The 19,639-nt window shown below is 48.7% G+C and overlaps 1 protein-coding gene and 1 pseudogene across 1 annotated transcript; both read right to left on the bottom strand.

The window, feature by feature from the left end:
* Nucleotides 1–3,088: 3,088 nt before the first annotated feature.
* LOC104664077 lies at nucleotides 3,089–4,310 on the bottom strand (annotated as a pseudogene).
* Nucleotides 4,311–6,945: 2,635 nt separating this feature from the next.
* On the bottom strand, nucleotides 6,946–8,713 carry LOC104664038 (metallothionein-1X). The gene is made up of 3 exons (XM_010365452.2): nucleotides 8,565–8,713; nucleotides 7,897–7,962; nucleotides 6,946–7,181 (listed from the first exon to the last, which is right to left on the bottom strand). The coding sequence occupies exons 1-3, from the start codon at nucleotides 8,590–8,592 to the stop codon at nucleotides 7,090–7,092; spliced, it is 186 nt and encodes a 61-aa protein (XP_010363754.1). The 5' UTR covers nucleotides 8,593–8,713; the 3' UTR covers nucleotides 6,946–7,089.
* Between the last annotated feature and the right edge of the window lie 10,926 nt (nucleotides 8,714–19,639).

Below are 19,639 nucleotides of genomic sequence, written 5' to 3'. Positions count from 1 at the left end.
CAGCTTTGTGAGGCTGTCTCTGGAATCCCCAGGGGACCAGACCACTGAGCCTTTCATATCACCTAGGCCTGGGTGACAACAACAGCTTCCCAGCCTTGTCTCTGCTTCCTCCCACGCAGACTCAAGAATCCCTAAGTCTGTCCAGCAGAGGCAGAGGCTCAGAGGAGGGAGGGGCTCTGACCCCTGAACAGCAGCCAACCCTTCCATCCCAACCTAGCCTCCCACTTCCTGCATAGAAGAGTTGTGGGTTTCTGCAGGGAGGGATAATCTTTCTCTGTGGAGGGTGGAGGAGGCCAGAAAGGATGGCTGATGAGGGTAAGGGGAACTAGGGTCAGCCTCGCTGACTTCATGGCTTTACCCGGGTCAGGAAGTGGATATGGTGCTTCGGCCAGCCAGGGATGGCCCCAGGGATTACCCTGAAAAGGTGGCTCTTGCAGCACCATTCGCAATAACAAAGACATGGAATCAACCTAAATGCCCATCAGTGTCAGACTGGATGAAGAAAATGTGGTCCATATATACCAGGGAATATTATACAGCCATAAAAAAGAAGAAGACCATGCCTTTTGCGGGAGCATGAATGGAGCTGGAGGCTATCATCCTTAGCAAACTAAAGCAGGGACAGAAAACCAAATACTGCATGTTTTCACTTATAAGTGGGAGCTAAATGAGAAGAACTTATGAGCACAAAGAAGGAAAAAACAGACACTGGGACCTACTTGAGAGGGGAGGAGGGAGAGAAGCAAAAAATATAACTATTGGAAACTGAGCTTCATACATGGGTGATGAAATAATATTTACAACAAACCCCCATGACACGTGTTTACCTATGTAACAGACCTCTTCACATGTACCCCTCAAACCTAAAATTAAGAAAAAAGAAAAGAAATCTGGAAAGAAGGAAAAAAAAAAAGGTGGGTTAGTAGGTATTGTGATGCCACAAATGGAGCCAGGTAAGCATCCCATGGGGACACACAGGTGTGTGATTCATGTTCTCCCCCCACCTCCACTCCTCACAGGGTTCTGAGCAGAATTGCTCAGCCACATCTGCAGACAGTCATTCTGAGAGCCCTCAAATGCCTGCACCACCTCCACCCCACCCTGACTCCTGCTTCCACCATACATGGCTTCCACCATCACCTCTGACCCCCTCCAACTCCTTAAGCTGTATTTGTCTTTAGATTAGTTCCATTCTCCCAGGGTGTAAGGAAGAGATGCACATGGCCTTTAGTGACAGGACATACTCTATTTGCGGGTGTGCTGAGTATTTTCTAGTCCCACTCTCCACCCTCCTCCCGCCACCCAGAGAGAGGGAGGGAGCGGTGGGGCCAGCATCTGTTTGGGTTCAGCCAATGAGCGCATTGGCAGGAGATGGGAGAGAAGAGGAGGTCACAGAATGGAGAGGAGGTCACCGAATGGACTCCCTCTTTACCAAGTTGAGTGGCAACCTGAGAGTCACAGCTCCCGTTGGGACATCCTCTCCTGCAGCTACTTTCTCTGGGTTCCAGGGATAGCCACGCCTGGGCCTGGTAATTGCTCCCCAGTGTTGCAGGCCTGGGAGTCTTTGCATCTTTTGTTCATTTATTTTAATCCTTCCTGCTCCTTTGTAAACAATCCCTTTATTAAATTCTCCCCAATGACTCACTGATCTTCTGCAAAGACTCTTCCTGGTATAGGAAGAAACTCCACAGGCTGAGTCTCAGGGTGTGCAGGGTCCTATGTCCCACTAGGGAACCTGTCCTCCCCACTGCCAGCCAGTGGACTTCCTGAGACTTTGAATCCTAAGCTGGTGGTAAAGAATTCAATGAATAGTTTAGAACTCGTTCACAGTACCGGTGGCCAATGGCAGTGGTGGGGACATTTGGGGACAGCAGAAGCAGTGGTGATCGCTGTGCAAACTGCTGCAGCCCAGCCGGGTTGCTCCTGTGACATGACCTGCTACCTGACCACTCACAGCAACCACCCATTTTCTGAGTCTAGTTCTTCATCCTTCTAGTTGACTCCATGGATCCCCAGTATCCTTCCAATGAATTTGTTTTGCCTAATTTAACTGGAATCCATTTCTGTTGCTTGCATCCAAGGAACCCTGACTGATACAGAGTTTGTTTTCAGGATTCAAAGGAGGTGGGTATCGTTGGGACCCCTGTCAGCAGATGTTCAGCCTCTCTGGGTCCCTAGAGAACTGAGATATATAGCAGTTCCCATGGAAAAGCAGGCATGTGGTTTGGTTTAATTGTCCTCATGGCTACTATTTAGGGTGGGTTTTTTAGTATTCTCATGATGCAACTCCAGTTATATCACAAGCTCTGGCAGCCCTGTTAGCCCCGCAGGTCTCTCAGAAGAGAGGATCAGAGTGGTTCAGTTTGCCTTCACCATCCACATTGGGCAGTGTCAGGACAGCCCCCTCCAGAAGAGTTAGCCTCCTGCTTGTCCAGCCCACCCATCAATGCTTTATCTGCTGTGGCCAAGATGTGATCGTGTGAATGAATGAATGAATGACTGAGTAAATGGGTTTTGCTTTGTTTGTTTGAGACAGAGTCTTACTTTTGCCACCCAGTCTAGAGTACAGTGGTGCGATCCCGGCTCACTGCAACCTCTGCCTCCTGGGTTCAAGCAATTCTTCTGCCTCAGCCTCCTGAGTAGCTGGGATTACAGACTTGCGCCCCCATGCCCTGCTAATTTTTGTATTTTTAGCAGAGACTGGGTTTCGCCATGTTGGCCAGGCTGGTCTCAAACTCCTAACCCCAGGTGATCCACCCACCTTGGCCTCCCAAAGTGCTGGGATTACAGGCTTGAGCCACCACGCCCGGCCTGTTTTTGTTTTTATTAAGGCCAATTGCTGTGACTTTATTTTAATGGGTTTTCAGACTCACTATCTGTGAGTCTTTAATGGGTTTTCAGACTCACTTTCTGTGGAGCTCTTTAGATGAGGCTGTGTCGCTAGTCAACCATCTTCACTGTGGAGGCCTACTCACTATGATTTTGCTTTGTAGATCACAAGGATTCATTCAAATTGTCTTTGCTTCCATTCCTTCATAGTATGTTGCATGGTGTGAAAGTATATCTCTCCTTCTCTAGTACATTGTATTCAAACAGGTTGCTGCTGCTTCTCCATTGTCATTCATCTTTTCATTATCTTACTCCTCTTAGCACAGTCAGCACATAACATATTATCTTCTATGCATAGGGATGGGAAAATTCAGGCAGGTAACAAGAAGAGAGAAATCATCCTCCTATCGGTGGTAGGCACCCAGGCCTGACTTGCATGAAACTGCAGGTGTACCCAAACCTTTGTGTCTGCTGAGATAAGTCTGCCATGGACCACACGACACTCAACACCAGAGGCTTACATCAAAAAGGCCTCAACAGAAGCTGAAATAGAACACGAATTCACAGCCTTAGGCTGAACAGCTCTCACAGCAATTCTTGCCCATGATGCCAACATGGCTTCCTGAGCTAAAGTTATCACTTCAAATGTTCAAATGTATTAGTCTCTTCTGCTTTCGTATTCATCTCAAGACTTTTCTGAAGCCTTGCTCCCTCGGTCACTGCCTTGCATTTCCTCGACCATGGCTGTAATCTGGTCTCCTGTGACATTTCAGGAATATCTTGCTGTTGTTCAGGGTAAGCATGTCTATGGAGTCTCAGATAAACTTAAACTTTTTTTTTTTTAGATGGAGTCTTGCTCTGTTGCCCAGGCTGGAGTACAGTGGCACAATCTCAGCTCACTGCAGCCTCTGCCGGGTTCAAGTGATCCTCCTGCGCCGGCCTTCCGAGTAGCTGGGACTCCAGGTGCACGCCACCATGCCTGGCTAGTTTTTGGTTTCTTGTTTTTTTGTATTTTTAGTAGAGATGGGGTTTCACCATGTTGACCAGGCTGGTCTCGAGCTCCTGACCTCAGCCTCAGCCTCCCAAAGTGCTGGGATTACAGGCGTTAGCCACCATGCCTGGCCCTCAGATAAACTTCTGTTTTCTTGCTGTTAGGAGTCAAACCTCATTGTTGACACCAGTTCCACCAAGTTGTGTCTCCTGACACAACTTATTAAGGGGAGGCAAAATGGTCGGCAAGGGAAAGACTGGTATTTTGCATCTAGCTTTTGTGGAGCTGTGAATTGTTTATTTGTTTGAGGTAGATGAACTTTATTATGTTTCTTAGACTTCTCCGGTTTGACATCAGAAGTTGAAGGAACACTTGTTCTATATTTGGATCATCTTTAACTGGCACCAGTGTCAAAAATCATACTTTCTTCATCATCTATTTCCCCCTCAAAGAAATTATTATTGCTGCTATCAAAATTTGAGTCTGACATTTTCAGCAATGTCCCTGTCTTGACCATTTGGTGATAAGTTTTTTAAAAAATTAAGCCAGGCGCGGTGACTCACGCCTGTAATTCCAGCACTTTGGGAAGCCCAGGCGGGTGGATTGCTTGAGTCCGGGAGTTTGAGACCAGCCTGGGAAACGTGGTGAGACCCCCATGTCTACCAAATAATCTGGCTTTTTTTCTTTTGAGACAGGGTCTTACTCTGCCACCCTGGATGGAGTGCAGTGGCACAATCACAGCTCCCTGTACCCTCGACCTTCTGGACTCAAGTGATCCACCCACCTCAGCCTCCTGAATAGCTGGGGCTAGAGGTGCATGCCACCGTGCCCGGCTAATTTATTCTTTTTTTATTTTTGTAGAGACGTTGTTTCGCCATGTTGCCCAGGCTGATCTCAAACTCCAAGCGATCTGCCCTCCTCTGCCTCACAAAATGTTATGATTACAGGCATGAGCCACTGCGCCCAGGCAAGTGAATGTTTTTCTCCTACTCCCCTGGCCCAGCTAAATCACATTCTTCTCCCAAAGCATCCATACCTCTGTCTTAGCCTGTCTCACACCCAGCCTATCCTAGAGTCAGCGTGAAATGGGTCCTTCTCCTGGAGATAGAAATCTTTAGCCCCCATGTGGCTTTCTGTCCCAGCCCAGCAGCTGCATCTTGCAGTGGTCAATAATTGCTCCCTGAATTCAACAGAGACTTAAATAAGATCTCCAGCAAGGAAATTGGCTCTTATTTATATAGTATCTTACCTCTCTGTGGGCAGTACAATGGTTTACATACTGAAGGGGGTCCCATAAGTGCTCATCAAATTACATAGATAACATTTATGGATCACCTACTGATTGTCAGACACCAAACCTGGCCCACACTTACTGAGGACTTGATATGCTCCAGGGACAGTGCTAGCCACATTCAACCTCACCACAACCCTATGGGTTAGGTCCTATTATTGTCCCCACATTGCAGTTAAGAAATGTGAGGCACAGAGAGACGACATAATTCTCCTAACTAATGGAGCTGTGGGTCTAGCCAGGCAGCCTGGCTCCAGAGCTGACGCACTTAACTGCTTTACCAGGCTATTTCATGATGGTGTGCTTGACACTGAAGCTTCTGGAAATTAAACAAGGCATTCCAATAAGAACCACATCAAAAAAATGTGAATGACTATAAATTAATCTCTCCAACAGACATCCACAATAATCCTGCCCCACCCAGGATTAGGACTGGGGGTGATGGATGGAACAGGATGCCACTTCACACATGACTTGGAAAAGAAGAAGTCATAAGTTGAATGATCATGTTTGTCAGACCTGGCAAAAACATTTTGTACCTATCCCTTGAGAGGTTTGGCAGCTGCAATTTCCCAAAACAGAGTTATGAAAGAGCAATGGCTGGGTGCATTTGTGACTTTGGCACGAGGGCTTCTGGACCAAATCTCAAACAGGGCGGTGCCCACATCACACTCCTGCCCATGCCTTATGAGGTCCCTGCCAGATTCTCTCCCCAGAGGATGGCACCTCAGACACCAGCCCAACCTCAATGAGGTGGTGTTTCCCTAGCATGAGCCCTCAAGGAGGCTCAGATCTGCCCTCTGAGCTTGGTTTGGTCTCCATGAAGACACTTGCCACACTGCTTGGTGAGGCTTGCCAGCCTCTCCCTCCACAGCCAGCCAGAAGCTGGGCACCTCCAGGTTCCCTCAGCCACCAGGACACGCAGCCACATGTTGGAGAGTTGCTCCAAATACCAGCTGGGATGGAAAATACCTCCTGGTCCTGAGACCAGAGAGGAACTGGCAGAGGTCATTTTATTTCACCAAATAATTCCGTGTGACTGCTTCAGTGGGTTGCAACCCTAGGTACTTATTAAAAAGCAAAAGGTAAGTTCCCTGGGCCTGCTTAGCCCTAAACAAATCGGAAAGGGGGCTGCAGAGGTGGGGGAAGTGGAATACCGGCTTGAGCACTTTTCCAGCCTCTCCAAGTGGTTCAGCTGTGCTGAGTGAGGCCGTCTTTCAGATTAATGAGGCATGTGGCCTCTGCCCTCCCCTCTCCAAAGGGAGCATGGGCTTCTCCCCTCACACAATCACACACACACTGGCCTTCTGTTCCCCGAGTGCCAGGCTCTTCCCCACTTCCGGACCTTTGCTGGAGCTGTGCCCTCTGCAGGAATGCAGCTCTCAGATCCCAGTGGAAAGAGTTCTTCATTCAGGCTCACCCCAAGTGCATTCAGTCACAGCACCTTCTCCCTTACAAGATTCCTTATTCTATCATTCTCTCTCTCCCCAGCAGTCCATAAGCTCCCTGTTCCCCTCACCACTGAGAACCCCATGCCTCACTGTGTATGCAGTAGGTGCACCATAGTTGGTCAGTGAGTATAGGCTGTGTCACAGCTACACAAAAACGGCAGCTACTACCTGTTAACTGTTGCTAGAGGGTGGTAGAATAAACCCCCTAGTTTACCATAGTTCACAAAGGAGAGCCAAGGCCAGGCAGGATTGCAGGAACCTTGCACACAGACCCCCCACTGCCATGGTCCCCTGTCTGAAATGTCCCACAATCTGGGTTTCCTACAACCCAACTGGAACCAAGTGCCATATACCCAACGACAAATGAGGCGCCCGGAGCCAGAATAGTCTAGATGAATTTATTGCCATTCACATATTTCATAGAAAAAAAAGATGTAGCAAACGGGTCAGGGATGTACAAAAAAAAAAAAAAATCCAGGTTTATACAGGTTGCTCTATTTACATCTGAGAGCAGGGCTGTTCTAGCATCAGGCACAGCAGCTGCACTTGTCCGATGTCCCTTTGCAGATGCAGCCCTGGGCACACTTGGCACAGCCCACAGGGCAGCAGGAGCAGCAGCCTGGGGAAGAAGGGGAGAGTGAGAGGTCAGAGCAGACTCAATCAGGCACCTCCCTGCCCCAACAGAGGCCTGGCTTGAGCCCTGCCTCCAGCCCCAGAGGACCATCATTTCAGGATGGCATGGCTTTGTCAGGAGAGAACTGGTGGATCTTTGGGATGAGGGTTTTATATGAAAAAGCTGCCCAGCCCCACCTGAGTCCGAGACAGGACAGAAGACTGGACAGGTATGGGAACAAAAGGAGGCCAGTTCCCCAAAACCTATACTTAAATGAAGAAAATCTTCATAATCAGACAGGGGGCAAACCCCTGACACAGCAGTTCTGGGGAAGGCCAGGGAAGCTCTGGGCTGCCTCTGCAGGAAAGGGCTGGATCATCAGGTTCCAAATCACCCGGGGTCTCCAAGATCCAGGGCCTTAAGTGCTTCAGGACCCAGAAAGGTTAAGAAGGCTGCATCAGGAGGCAGGAGACCTAGATTCACATTCCAGCTTTGTTCCCAACACTACCTGGTAACCTCTCTGGGCCTTGGTTTCTAGTTTGGTAATAAGAGGCTGGGATTCACCCATTTTTAAGGCACTTTGAGGTCTGATTCTGAATCAGGTGTTGAGGGAGGGGTTTGGGGAAGCTGGTCATAGGCCTGCCCCCTGCCTGCAGAACTCTGGGTTCCCTGCTCTAACCTAGCCTATACCCCAGATTCCCAGGGAAGGCCCCGCACTCACTCTTCTTGCAGGAGGTGCATTTGCACTCTTTGCATTTGCAGGAGCTGGCACAGGCACAGGAACCATCTGCAAGGAAGAGAAAAAGGCAGTGAGCGGTGAGTGAGATGCGGAAGGTACAGCAGCTGGTCAGTAACGCTTCAGTCCCCCCTCCTCTCTGCTGAAGGACCAGCCCTCAGAGCTCCTTTCCCACTCGGGGGAGAGGAAAAGAACCCCATCTCCTCTCCCTTCATTCTGGGAAGGGCAAGTGTCCTCTTGCTTTTACCCCACAAGCAAGGTCCCAGGCTCCAGACACAACCCAGGAAGCCTAAGAAGAGGGGAGGCCAGAACCTTCTGTTCTGAACTCCGAAGAGGCAACAGCCCCCCGGGTTCCCATCCACTCTGGCTGCTCAGAGCCTGGTCGGAGCATTGGGGCTCAGCCAGCAGCGCCCTGACCAACTGGGTGACATGGAGCAGGACAGCCTTGGGCCTCAGTACCTTCAACTCTGACTTAGAGGCACAGGGAGGAGGGAGGTGGTCTCAGGGACGTGATAGGGAAGAAGGCACCTAACGAAATAAAGGAGCCCCTGCAGCTCAGAACTTAAAACGCGACTTCTTCAAACCCAGGAATAGTAGTCTGTACTGTGGCTGGGAAACGCACATCCCGAGGCGTGGAGCCAGGTGTCCCTTACCAGGCGAGCAGGAGCAGTTCGGATCCATTTCAAGGCAAGGAGAAGCAGGAGCTCCCAATGAAGAGACAAGCACTCGGCAGGACAGACGAAAGGGTTGTGGAACCCAGGCGCCGGCGGCTCCCTTTATAGCACGGGAAGCGGGCCGGGCGCAGAGGCCCCGCCCGGTCCTTGCACCCGCCCCCGCTGAGTCTGCACCGCCAGCGATCCTGGGCCGGGTGCACCACCCCGTGAGCCAAGAGCCGGGCGCACCGCCGGGCCCACCGCCGGGCCCGACCTTTTGACCCAGCTGATTGTGAATCTGGCGGTACGTGGCGTCCCTGGCGTCCTGCCTGCCCTTCCCAATTTCCCTGACATTGCCTGCCTCTCCCTTTCCTAAAAGTGCCAGGAAATTCGGAATCCCAGCCGTCTACACACCCCCAGCCCCCGCTCCACTGTGTGTAGCTTTGCATTTCCCAGAGCCCCTGGGTGATCCAGGGATCCCCTGGATCGGCAGGAGAGGGGAGCATAGCGAGGGAGCAGTGTGCAAATGAGAGGCCGAGGATGCGACGCTCGAATTTCCTGCATTGCCGGTCCCTGTCCCCGTCCCCACCTCGGTCTGTTGGCCACGTTTCTCTTATGTTTAGGGACAGAACAGACTCAGGGCTCTGCCCCCGTGCTTCCATTCTCCACTCTTGAGGCTGAATGGGCACATTTGCCCGGGTCCTCCTTTGCATAAAACTCTCCAGGTCTCCCCACAGCCTAGCTGGGCACCCCACTACAGGATGACAGTGTGGAAAATGTGGGATGCCCCCAGAAAAGGGATCATTTTAGGTGATAGGCAGATTCTGGATTAAATTAAAATGCAAGAAACATGGTTATTTTTCCTTCCATATTCCTATTACTCTACATAACATTAATCCGTGTTAGGCCCTGTTTAGTCACTTTGCATCTTTGAACCTTCACAGCAACCCTGAAGGGATATGCATTCTATTTATGAACCCATATTCCTAATCTGAACGACAATACAAGGAGCTTGAGCCACCAGCCCAGGGTCAGAGGGCTACGAAGTGGCACTGCTGGGTCTGAATCCGGTCAGCGTCCCAAGGGAGAGAGGGCACTAATGAAGCTTCCCTTTGGCCTAGGTATATTTATCTCTCTACTGTTTGAAATCTTTAAACAAAACCAAGCATCAAGGTCGGTCCTGGAAGCAAAGCAGAGATGCAGAGGGAATATGAATAAGCATAATTTGATGGCAACCTTCTACGTCTGGAAGTTAAACTAATTCTTTTTTCAGTAGTGGTAAGGAGTTTGCTTTTCATCTAAATATCTCTAAGCAAATAGGAATCATTTGAAAGAAAAAGTTAACTCACATATTGGTACAGGTAATAGCAGAACTGGCAGGCATCCTTCCGTTTCTTTTATGGGGATAGGGACTGTCTTGTTCATGGCTTTATATTGCTGGTGTGAATCCCTGTTTTGTGGGAAGAGTGCAGGACCCTGTCCGGACCACAGGTCAATGCTCATGTGGCTGATGAGAAAGACAGAGGACACACAGGAAGGAACACCAGGCCTGGCTCTTTTTTCTGGAGTAAAAAATGTCAACTATGCCATTATTTGAGATGTTCGGGCTGCCATAACCAGATACCTTAGACTGGGTAACTTAAAACAGCAGAAATACATTTCTCTCAGTTCTGGAGGCATGGAAGTCCAAGGTCAAGGCACCAGCATATTTGGAGTCTTGTGAGGGCCCCGTTCCTCATGGATGGCTCTTTCTTGCTGGATCCTCACATGGTGGAAAGGGTTAAACAAGCTCCCTCAGGCCTTTCTTATTAATCCCATTCATAAACACTAGGTCCTCTTATTTCAGTCACCTCCCAGATGCACCACCTCAATACCAACACATTGAAAATTAGATTTGCACATATGAATATTGGAGGCACACAAGCAGTTAGGCCATACCAACCATGAATAAAAATAACAAAATAATAGTTAATATTATAGATCATTTGCCATGTACAAGGCACCATTCTAATTTCTTTATACCTATTAAATCATGTATTTCTACAAGTCAGACCCCATTACAGTCATATGCTGCTTAGTGATGGGAATACATTCTGAGAAATGCATTGTTAGGTGCTTTCATGGTTGTGCAAACAGTGTAAAGGGTATAATAACAAACCTAGACATTATGGACTACCACAGACATAGGCTATGTGATATGGCTTATTGCTCCTAAACTTCAAACCTATACAGCATGCTACTCTGCTGAATACTGAAGGTAATTATAACACAGTGGTATTTGTGTATCTAGACATAGCTAAACATAGAAAGATACAGTACAATTACCTTATAACCTCATAGGACCACCATCCTGTATGTAGTGCATCTATAACTAAAACGTCCTTATACAGCACGTGATGTATTATTATATTCTGCCCCTTTTACCGTACAGGAAACTGAGCCACAGAGAGGTTGTGTCACCCAGGTATACAGGATAATACATCTGGGATTGGCACTCATACAGGCTGACCATAGGATAATTCCCTCAACCACAACCCTATGTCACCCTGTCATGTGACACATGAGAACACTAACTCTGTCACAGAGGCACAGGGGGAAGAGCACTTAGCTGGCAATCAGAGCCTCTGCATAGCTGTATGTCCTCTCTGGGCTTCAGTTCCCCAGCTATCAAGTCAGGGGCACAATTGGGCTAACTAACCATGGGCCCTTCCAGCTCTGGAATGTGAGGGGCTGGGCTTAGCATCCATGGACAGCATGATCTTCCACTACAGTGAGGGCATGAGGACACCCACAGCATAGATTCATTCATGCCTTTACTGCTGAACTGTGTGACCTTGGGAAGATTGCTTAACTCCTCTAGAAGACAGTACAACTCCTCTAGAAGACAGTACAACTCCTCTAGAAGACAGCACCATCTCACCAAACCCTGCACATTCACTGTGTCCCTGGTTTGTATGACAATCAAATGACTTGAAAGGTGGGAAAGGCTTGTTCTCTGTCTGAATGCTGGAGCAGTCTCTTATCCCAGAGAGCTGGTGCAGGTCATCCATATGCCCTTGAGACCAGAACAGCAAGACTCCAAACCCATCTCCAACTTCAGTCCACTTAATACCTGCAGGCAGATGGGCCTTTTCCAAGGAGCTTGATGGGAGCTAACAGGATTGTCTGTCTGGAAAGTCCACATGGAGAAATGATTATAATAGCACTGTTCAGTAAGCCCTAGGCCACTAGTACCAGGCCACTGTCCCATTTGATCCCTGCATGGAAATATAATCACCTGTATACAGATGAGGAAATGGAGGCTCAGAGAGGTTAAGTGACTTGTGCAGGCCACACAGCCAATAAGAAGTGAAGTGGGCTGTGAACCCAGCTGTGTGACAGCAAAGCCTGCACTTGGCCCAGGCTCCCTTCTGAAATTCCCTCTTCACAAAGAACACCTGCAGCCCATTTAGGTCTTGCCTCCTGGGCCACCTGTCTCATCTTCCCTGTGATTGAACCACAAAAAACAATTCCCTGAGCAGATAGCTGGAGGGACCAGCTGTTGGTAGCAATGATCAGTCCTCATCCTTCTCAATGCACACCACACCCCTTCAAACTACAGAATATGCCATCACTGCTGCAGAGGCCGAGTCAAATACTTCACCTGGGAGCCCCAGTTGCTATCTATAGTCAGCTTGCCAGGATAATGCTGGACACTTTGCTCCACCTCCCTATTCACTGTGCTGGCCTGAGTACCAAGGGCTGGAATTTGAAGGAGGAGACTGCAGCCTGACCTTGGGAGAAACTTCCAAAATTCAGAGCCGAGTCAGAACAAGGAGCTCTCAGGGGTAGCGAGAGTTCCATGAGTGACACGGGGCAGTTCAGGACTGATAGTTCCTTCTGGACATGTCCAGGCCAGCACTGCTGAAGGTGAGTGATCCACGCACGAGGGTCACTCTACACACTGTTCCCAGTGTGAAATACACACCCTAGGAGAAATATGCAATGTTTGTACATTTTTTTGTTTTTTATATATTTTATATATTTATATATTAAATATAGTCATATATTTTGTTTTTCATGTATTATGTTTTTCATATGTATTATTTTATTTTCATATATTTATATTTATTAATAATTTTCCTGTTGAATATAAAGATTTTGTTTTTATATTTCATACTAATTCATTTTAGTTCATTTTCCCAAAGCTTAGGTAACAGATGCCCATACCATTATATCTCTTACATGTATATTGCTTTTTTTTTTTTTTGAGATGGAGTTTCCCTCTTGTCACCCAGGCAGGAGTGCAGTGACGGAATCTCAGCTCATTGCAACCACCGCTTCCTGGGTTCAAGTGATTCTCCTGCTTCAGCCTCCCAAATAGCTGGGATTACAGGCACCTGACACCACACGTGGCTAAGTTTTGTATTTTTAGTAGAGATAGGGGGTTCATCACATTGGCCAGGCTGGTCTTGAACTTCTGACCTCTTGTGATCTACCGACCTCGGCCTCCCAAAGTGCTGGGATGACAGGTGTGAACACTGATGCCCGGCCTACATGTATAATGCTTTTACATTTTTTAGCTGAGACAGGTAATGTGATTTGCCTTAAGGAACTCAGTGTGAAATGTGATAGGACATGGTACCAGCACCCATGAGTCTGGACTCTCAATGCAGTCCCTCATCCCAGCTCTGTTGGGTATCAGGTCACTTTTTTCCAAGGCACACAAAATAAAACCGAGCCAGAATAAAGTCAACTTTTATTATCATTAGCATATTAAAAAAAAAAAAACCAAACGGCCGGGCGCGGTGGCTCAAGCCTGTAATCCCAGCGCTTTGGGAGGCCGAGACGGGCGGATCACGAGGTCAGAAGATCGAGACCATCCTGGCTAACATGGTGAAACCCCGTCTCTACTAAAAAATACAAAAAACTAGCCGGTGAGGTGGCGGGCGCCTGTAGTCCCAGCTACTCGGGAGGCTGAGGCAGGAGAATGGCGGGAACCCGGGAGGCGGAGCTTGTAGTGAGCTGAGATCCGGCCACTGCACTCCAGCCCGGGCGACAGAGCGAGACTCCGTCTCAAAAAAAAAAAAAAAAAAAAAAAAAAAAAAAAAAAAAAAAAACAACCAAATGTACTAACGGGTCAGTGCTGTATGGAAAGCAATTCCGGGTTCGTACACTTTCTACTTCCGGGAACAGAGCTTTCCCTATATCAGGCGCAGCAGCTGCACCTGTCAGATGTCCCTTTGCAGACACATCCCTGGGCACACTTGGCACAGCCCACAGGGCAGCAGGAGCAGCAGCCTGGGCAAGAAGGGGAGAGGGACAGGTCACAGCTGACTTCAACAGGCACCTCTCTGCCCCAACGGCGGGCCTGGCTCGAGCTCGCACTGAGACCCGGAGGAGCCTTAGTTCGGGATGGTGCGCTCTGTCAGGAGACAATGGTGGATCTTTGCAGTAAGAGCCTTCCTATGAAAAAGTTGCTCAGCCCCACTGAGCCAGGACAGGGCAGAAGACTGGACAGGCAGTGACTGGGACTGTGCAGACAAAGGAAGGACAATTCGCCAGGACCATACACTTCAGTGAGGAAAGTCTTCAAGAATCAGGTCTCGGGCCGGGCGCGGTGGCTCAAGCCTGTAATCCCAGCACTTTGGGAGGCCGAGACGGGCGGATCACAAGGTCAGGAGATCGAGACCATCCTGGCTAACACAGTGAAACCCCCTCTCTACTAAAAATACAAAAACTAGCCGGGCGAGGTGGCGGGCGCCTGTAGTCCCAGCTACTCGGGAGGCTGAGGCAGGAGAATGGCGTAAACCCGGGAGGCGGAGCTTGCAGTGAGCTGAGATCCAGCCACTGCACTCCAGTCCGGGCGACAGAGCGAGACTCCGCCTCAAAAAAAAAAAAAGAATCAGGTCTCTGGTTGGCCAGCTGGTGCCTCTTGTGACCTCAGTTTCCCCATTGTTAAGAATGAAGATTGGTTGGGAATCAACCGTCTCTAATGTTCCACCAGCTCTGATCCTGAATCCGTTTCAGGTGATGTTGGAAGCTAGTGATGAGCCTGCGCCTGCCTGCACAATCTGAGATCCCTCCTCTCACTCAGCCCAGCGCCGAGATTCTCAGGGAAGGCCCCGCACTCACTCTTCTTGCAGGAGGTTCATGTGCACTCTTTGCATTTGCAGGAGCCGGCACAGGTGCAGGACCCAACTTCAAGGAAGAGAAAAAGGCAGTGAGCAGTGGGTGTGGTGCAGGGTTAGGAGCAGGCCCTCAGCATCCTCCTGCTCAGTGCACAGGAAACCTGGTACCCTATTTTGCTCAGGCACACGGAAGCTCAGCCCCACTTTTTCTCCACACAGGCTCCTATGGGCAGGCGCCCTCCTAATTTTACTCCACAAGGCCTTCTGTCAGGAATCCCTTAGAGGCAATGCTTCCTGCCTCCCATCCACCTCATGCAGCAATAATGCTGGACAGAGCACTGGGTCCTAGCCCAGGACCCTACTGGCTATCTGGGTGACCTGGCACTTTTGAGCCTCCGTCTTCTCAGAAATGGGAGGCGCTGGGAAGATGGCAGCGTTTTAAGTGGTGATGAAGGCGCTTGACAGGGAAAAAGCACGAGAAGTGCAAAGTAAAGGAGTTCACTTTAGGAAGAGCTCAAAATGCACCTCCCTCCTGTCCTGGGGACATTCTATCCTCTGGAATGAAAATGGAGATCCTAAGGCCTCGAAACCCGGTATCTCTTACCAGTGGAGCAGGAGCCGTTGGGGTCCACGACGAGGAGAGGTGAAGCTGGAGTTCCTAAGGGAGAGGGGAAGACGCAGTGGGGCAGGTGGGAAGCGTCGTGGATTCTAGGAACCCGGAGTTCAATTTATAGTTGGAGGAGGGGGCCGGGTGCAGAGCACCCCCTCCCCCACCACCACACGGAATCCGCGGCGCCCGCGGTTTTGGGGTGGGCGGTACGCAGCAGGCGGTTCGGGCGCACAGTCTCCTGAGTGCAGCCTGGTGGGCTCCCTGGGTCCGCCCCTTTGGCGCCCGCTCGCGCGGGAGGGGCTGTGCTGCCAGAAGTACTGCGTCCCTGCCACCCCAAGGGTCATTTCCCCTTCCTAGGTGGTCGCGCTTTCCCCACCCCCTTCTCTTCTCGCCCTGCACCGTCTCCATCAGCTTCGACTCTCCCGGGTCCGTGCGCAGCTCCATCTTCGTGCTCACCTTCTTCATTGGCTGGAGCGGGGAGCAGAGCGAGTGAGCCTTGCGCAGATGAATGGCAGTGGAGGTGAGTTTTGCTTTTCCCTTGCCCTCCCCCTGCATTGCCTGTACCTCTTCCTACCTAGGACCCTCAAACTCGTTGCCCCTGTATACAGAACGTGGCGACCACGGGTCGGCCTCTCTCTCTTCCCTCCATGCTCCTCCTCTGAGGTAATGGCGGGCACACTTGTCAGTGTCCTCCTTTTCATATAGTTCTCTGGGACTACCCCAGGCCTACCGGCCACCCCACTGCAGGATGGCAGTTTTAAAACTGAGGGATGCCCTCCAAAGAGGATGACTTCAGGTGTGCAGATCCTGCTTTCAATCAAGGAGAGAAGTGGATATTTCTCTTCAGTGTTCTTATGTAACATTTAGAATGAGACTGACCTCTTTAAATCATTCATTATTGGAACACTCCCAACAATCCTAATGGGAAATACTATTTATGAACACTTTTTACTAATCTGACAACTATAACAAAAAGTTTAAGTAACTTGCTCAACATCGCAGAGCTGAAAGCTTGTCACTTATTTGAATCTAGCCAGCCTCTTAAGAGAAGGTGTCCAAGATCAAGCCTTCCTTGGGCCCAAGTTTGTTGTCAGCACTTCTCTATTGAGGGATTTATTTATTTATTGAGAAGAAATCTCCCTCTGTCGGCCAGGATGGAGTGCAGTGGCGTGATCTCGGCTCACTGCTACCTCTGTCCCCAGGGCTCAAGCAATTCTCCTACCTAAGCCACCAGAGTAGCTGGGATTACAGGCATGTGCCACCATGCCGAGTAATTTTTGTATTTTTAGTAGAGACCAGGTTTCACCACGTTGGCCAGGCTGGTCTCGAACTCCTGACCTCAGGTAATCTGACCTCCTCGGCCTCTCAAAGTGGTGGGATTACAGGGGTGAGCCACCGTGCCCGGCCTTTTCTGACTATCTTCTACGTGTGGAATAAAACTGATTTTCATTTTCACTGGTGGAAAAGTGTTTGCTTTAAATACAAAATAATATTTAAGAAAATATCAATCACTTCAATGTTATATGTTAAGTAAAATATAGTACTGTGAGTGCAGAAATGAGATTCTTTTTTATCTGACATGAGGCATGAAATGTTGCTTATATCTCTATGTCCCTAGAGTTGATTAATATTATATGGGAAGAGCAAATGTCCCTTTTGATCACAGGACACATGTTCATGTAGTAGATGAGAATAACAGGATACACAAATGAGCATATCTGGCCTGGCTGTTTTGTCTGTGAGTAAATAAATATCCCCCATGCTATATGTAATGAGGAAAAAAAAAAAAGGAGCAGTTAATGTTATAGATGACTCACCCCTGGCCAGGTGCCATTTTAAGTTCCTTACATGAATCAAAACTTTCAATTTTACAAACCAGATATTATTATACTCCAGCTGATGAGACTGAGACACAGAGGTTGTGTCACACACATAGTGGCAGAAGTGGGATTCATACTCATACAGTCTGACGGCAGCATCATGTCCTTACCCTGTGCTCTATGCCACCAAGTCAACACAAAGATGAGGATGCCGAATGTCTGGCTGGAGGCAGCAGTGGAAGCACGTTGAGTTAGTGGTCAGATCCCTGTGCATAGCTGTGACCTCTCTGGGCTTCAGATCCTATCTCTCAAGCCAAGAGCAAAATTTGTTCATCTCCAACATCCCTTATGGCTTTGAACTGAGATGGGCAGGGTTCGGCATCCAGGGATGGCATGATCTGCCAGCTGTGGGCAGGGCCAGAGACCAGCCGTACAATAGGTTCATTCATCCCTTTCCTTCTCAGTTGTGTGGCATTGGGCAGGTTGCTTAATTCCTCTGAAAGATGACTCAAGCATGCCAGTCCCTGAATATTTTTTGTCCCTGTCCTGAAGCTTGTGACTTCCATTCAACAAGTTGCATGAAAGTCAAATGACATGAATAATGGGAAAGGATTTTATGTGTGTTCAAATGTTGGGGCAGTGTCTTATCACAGAGGACTTTCTACAGGAGGACATCCACACTCCTCCTGGCACTGGATCAGCCAGGGATTCAACACCTCCACAGCATCCCATCCAGAGCAATGCTTCCAAACCAATGAGACTTTCTTCAAGAGCAAGTTAGGATTTAATGGTATCTTTTTCCAAGGAAGTCAGTGCAGAGAGAATGATCATAATCACTATTGCTTATTAAAACCTAGGCAGCAGCCAGGCCACTCTCTCTCTCTGTTTTTGTTTTTTGTTTTGCTTTGTTTATGTTTTTTGTTTTGTTTTGTTTTGTTCTGAGATAGGGTCTTGTTCTGTTGCCCAACCTGGAATACAGTGGCGTGATCTTGGCTCACTGCAACTTCTACATGCTGAGCTCAAGTGATCCTCCCTACTCAGCCTCCAGAGTAGCTGGAACCACAGGTGTATGGCATTGCGCCATCTAATTTTTGTAGAGGCGGGGTTTCTCCATGTTGCCTAGGCTGTTCTCAAACTCCTGGGCTCAAACAACCTTCCCACCTCTGCCTCCCAAAGTGCTGGTATTACAGGCATGATGAGCCACTGTGCCTGGCCCACTCTCTCATTTAATTCCTGCATTGAGAATAATCTCCTTTCTACAAATGAGGCACTAGATGCTCAGAGAGTTTTGCCTAAACCACACAGCTAGTAAGTGGTGGAGTGGGCTGTGAACTAGGACTGCCTGAAAACTAAAACTATGCCCTAGGTATAGGCTGCCTTCTGAAATCGCTTCACAGGGAAGCAGCAGGTAAGTGTGTTACTGACTTCTAGGCAAGGAGACTCACCTTCCTCCTTACGGATTGAACATCAAATAACATCCCCCCGACAAACGGAGGGACTAACTTGTCATTAACAAGACATCCAGGACTCTTTCCTTCCTGAGGAATATCACCACACTCAGCCAGTTGCACAATCTGCCATAGCTGTGTTCTGAGAACTTCAGTAAATAAAGTATTAGCAATTATGGAGATGATGAAATCAAAAGCAAAATTCCAAAATAACTTCATCTGCAACCCACAATCACAGTGTCTTGCCAGGAGCATGCTGGTTTGAAATAGTCAAGGGCTGGAGCTTGAAAGAGGAACCACCTCAGCCTGAACTTGGGAGGAATTTCCAAAGATTCAGAGCCAAGTTCCAACAGGGAGCTCTCAGGGTTCAGCGAGTGTCCTGAGTGTGCTGTCTGTGACGCTGGCTAGGCCAAGCCTGATGGTTCCTTATGAGAATGTCCTGGCCTGTGCTGTTGAAGGTGTGTGGTCCACAGTGGGGCCAGTCTGCTGTTTCCAGTCTGCAATGCAAATCATCTATGAACATATATGCAGAGTTTGTAAATCTTCCATTTTTCTGTTATTTGTGTATTTATTGAGTTTTGTGTGTGTGTGTAAAATGTAAAAAGTGGGTTCTATATTTTGTGTTTCACTATCTTCATAATCAATATTACTTTATTTATGAAGGTTTAGATCTGGGATGGATAGAAAATGAAAACTGTCCCTTCGCCATGGGTTTGAGAAGCCCCGTGTAGGATTCAAGCAACTCAGGCATTGGAATCCCCCCACTGTGGTCACTTTCAAGCCTAAAATCTGCTGAGGAACTGAACTTGGTCAGGGAAACCTGAGAATAAACATGAGGAATGGAGAAGTCTCTGTGCCACATTTAACATGATTGGAGCTGATCGTGTATGTCTCCATCCTCACATGGGAGCATGATTCGGCACAGTGCAGGTGCGTTTTACAGAAGATGGAGGTCTGTGATGTAACTGGGCTTGCCTGAAGGCACTCAGACTGTTAGAGGCTCACATTTCCATCCAGGGCCCAGTCTCTAAACTCCCAGTTCAATCTCCCACCCCAGTCCCTTATTCCAAAAAATACAACAGGAACC

Source organism: Rhinopithecus roxellana, chromosome 20, assembly GCF_007565055.1.
Source record: "Rhinopithecus roxellana isolate Shanxi Qingling chromosome 20, ASM756505v1, whole genome shotgun sequence".
NCBI lineage: Eukaryota > Metazoa > Chordata > Mammalia > Primates > Cercopithecidae > Rhinopithecus > Rhinopithecus roxellana.
Note: the sequence above shows the minus strand (reverse complement) of the source record. Positions and strands in the feature narration are given on the sequence as shown.

Coding starts and splice junctions, on each gene's coding strand:
- LOC104664038 (XM_010365452.2), bottom strand. CDS start 8,592: ATGGATCCGAACTGCTCCTGCTCGCCTG. Junction 7,963..8,564: donor GAACTGCTCCTGCTCGCCTG/GTAAGGGACACC, acceptor TCTTCCTTGCAG/ATGGTTCCTGTGCCTGTGCC. Junction 7,182..7,896: donor ATGCACCTCCTGCAAGAAGA/GTGAGTGCGGGG, acceptor CTTCTTCCCCAG/GCTGCTGCTCCTGCTGCCCT.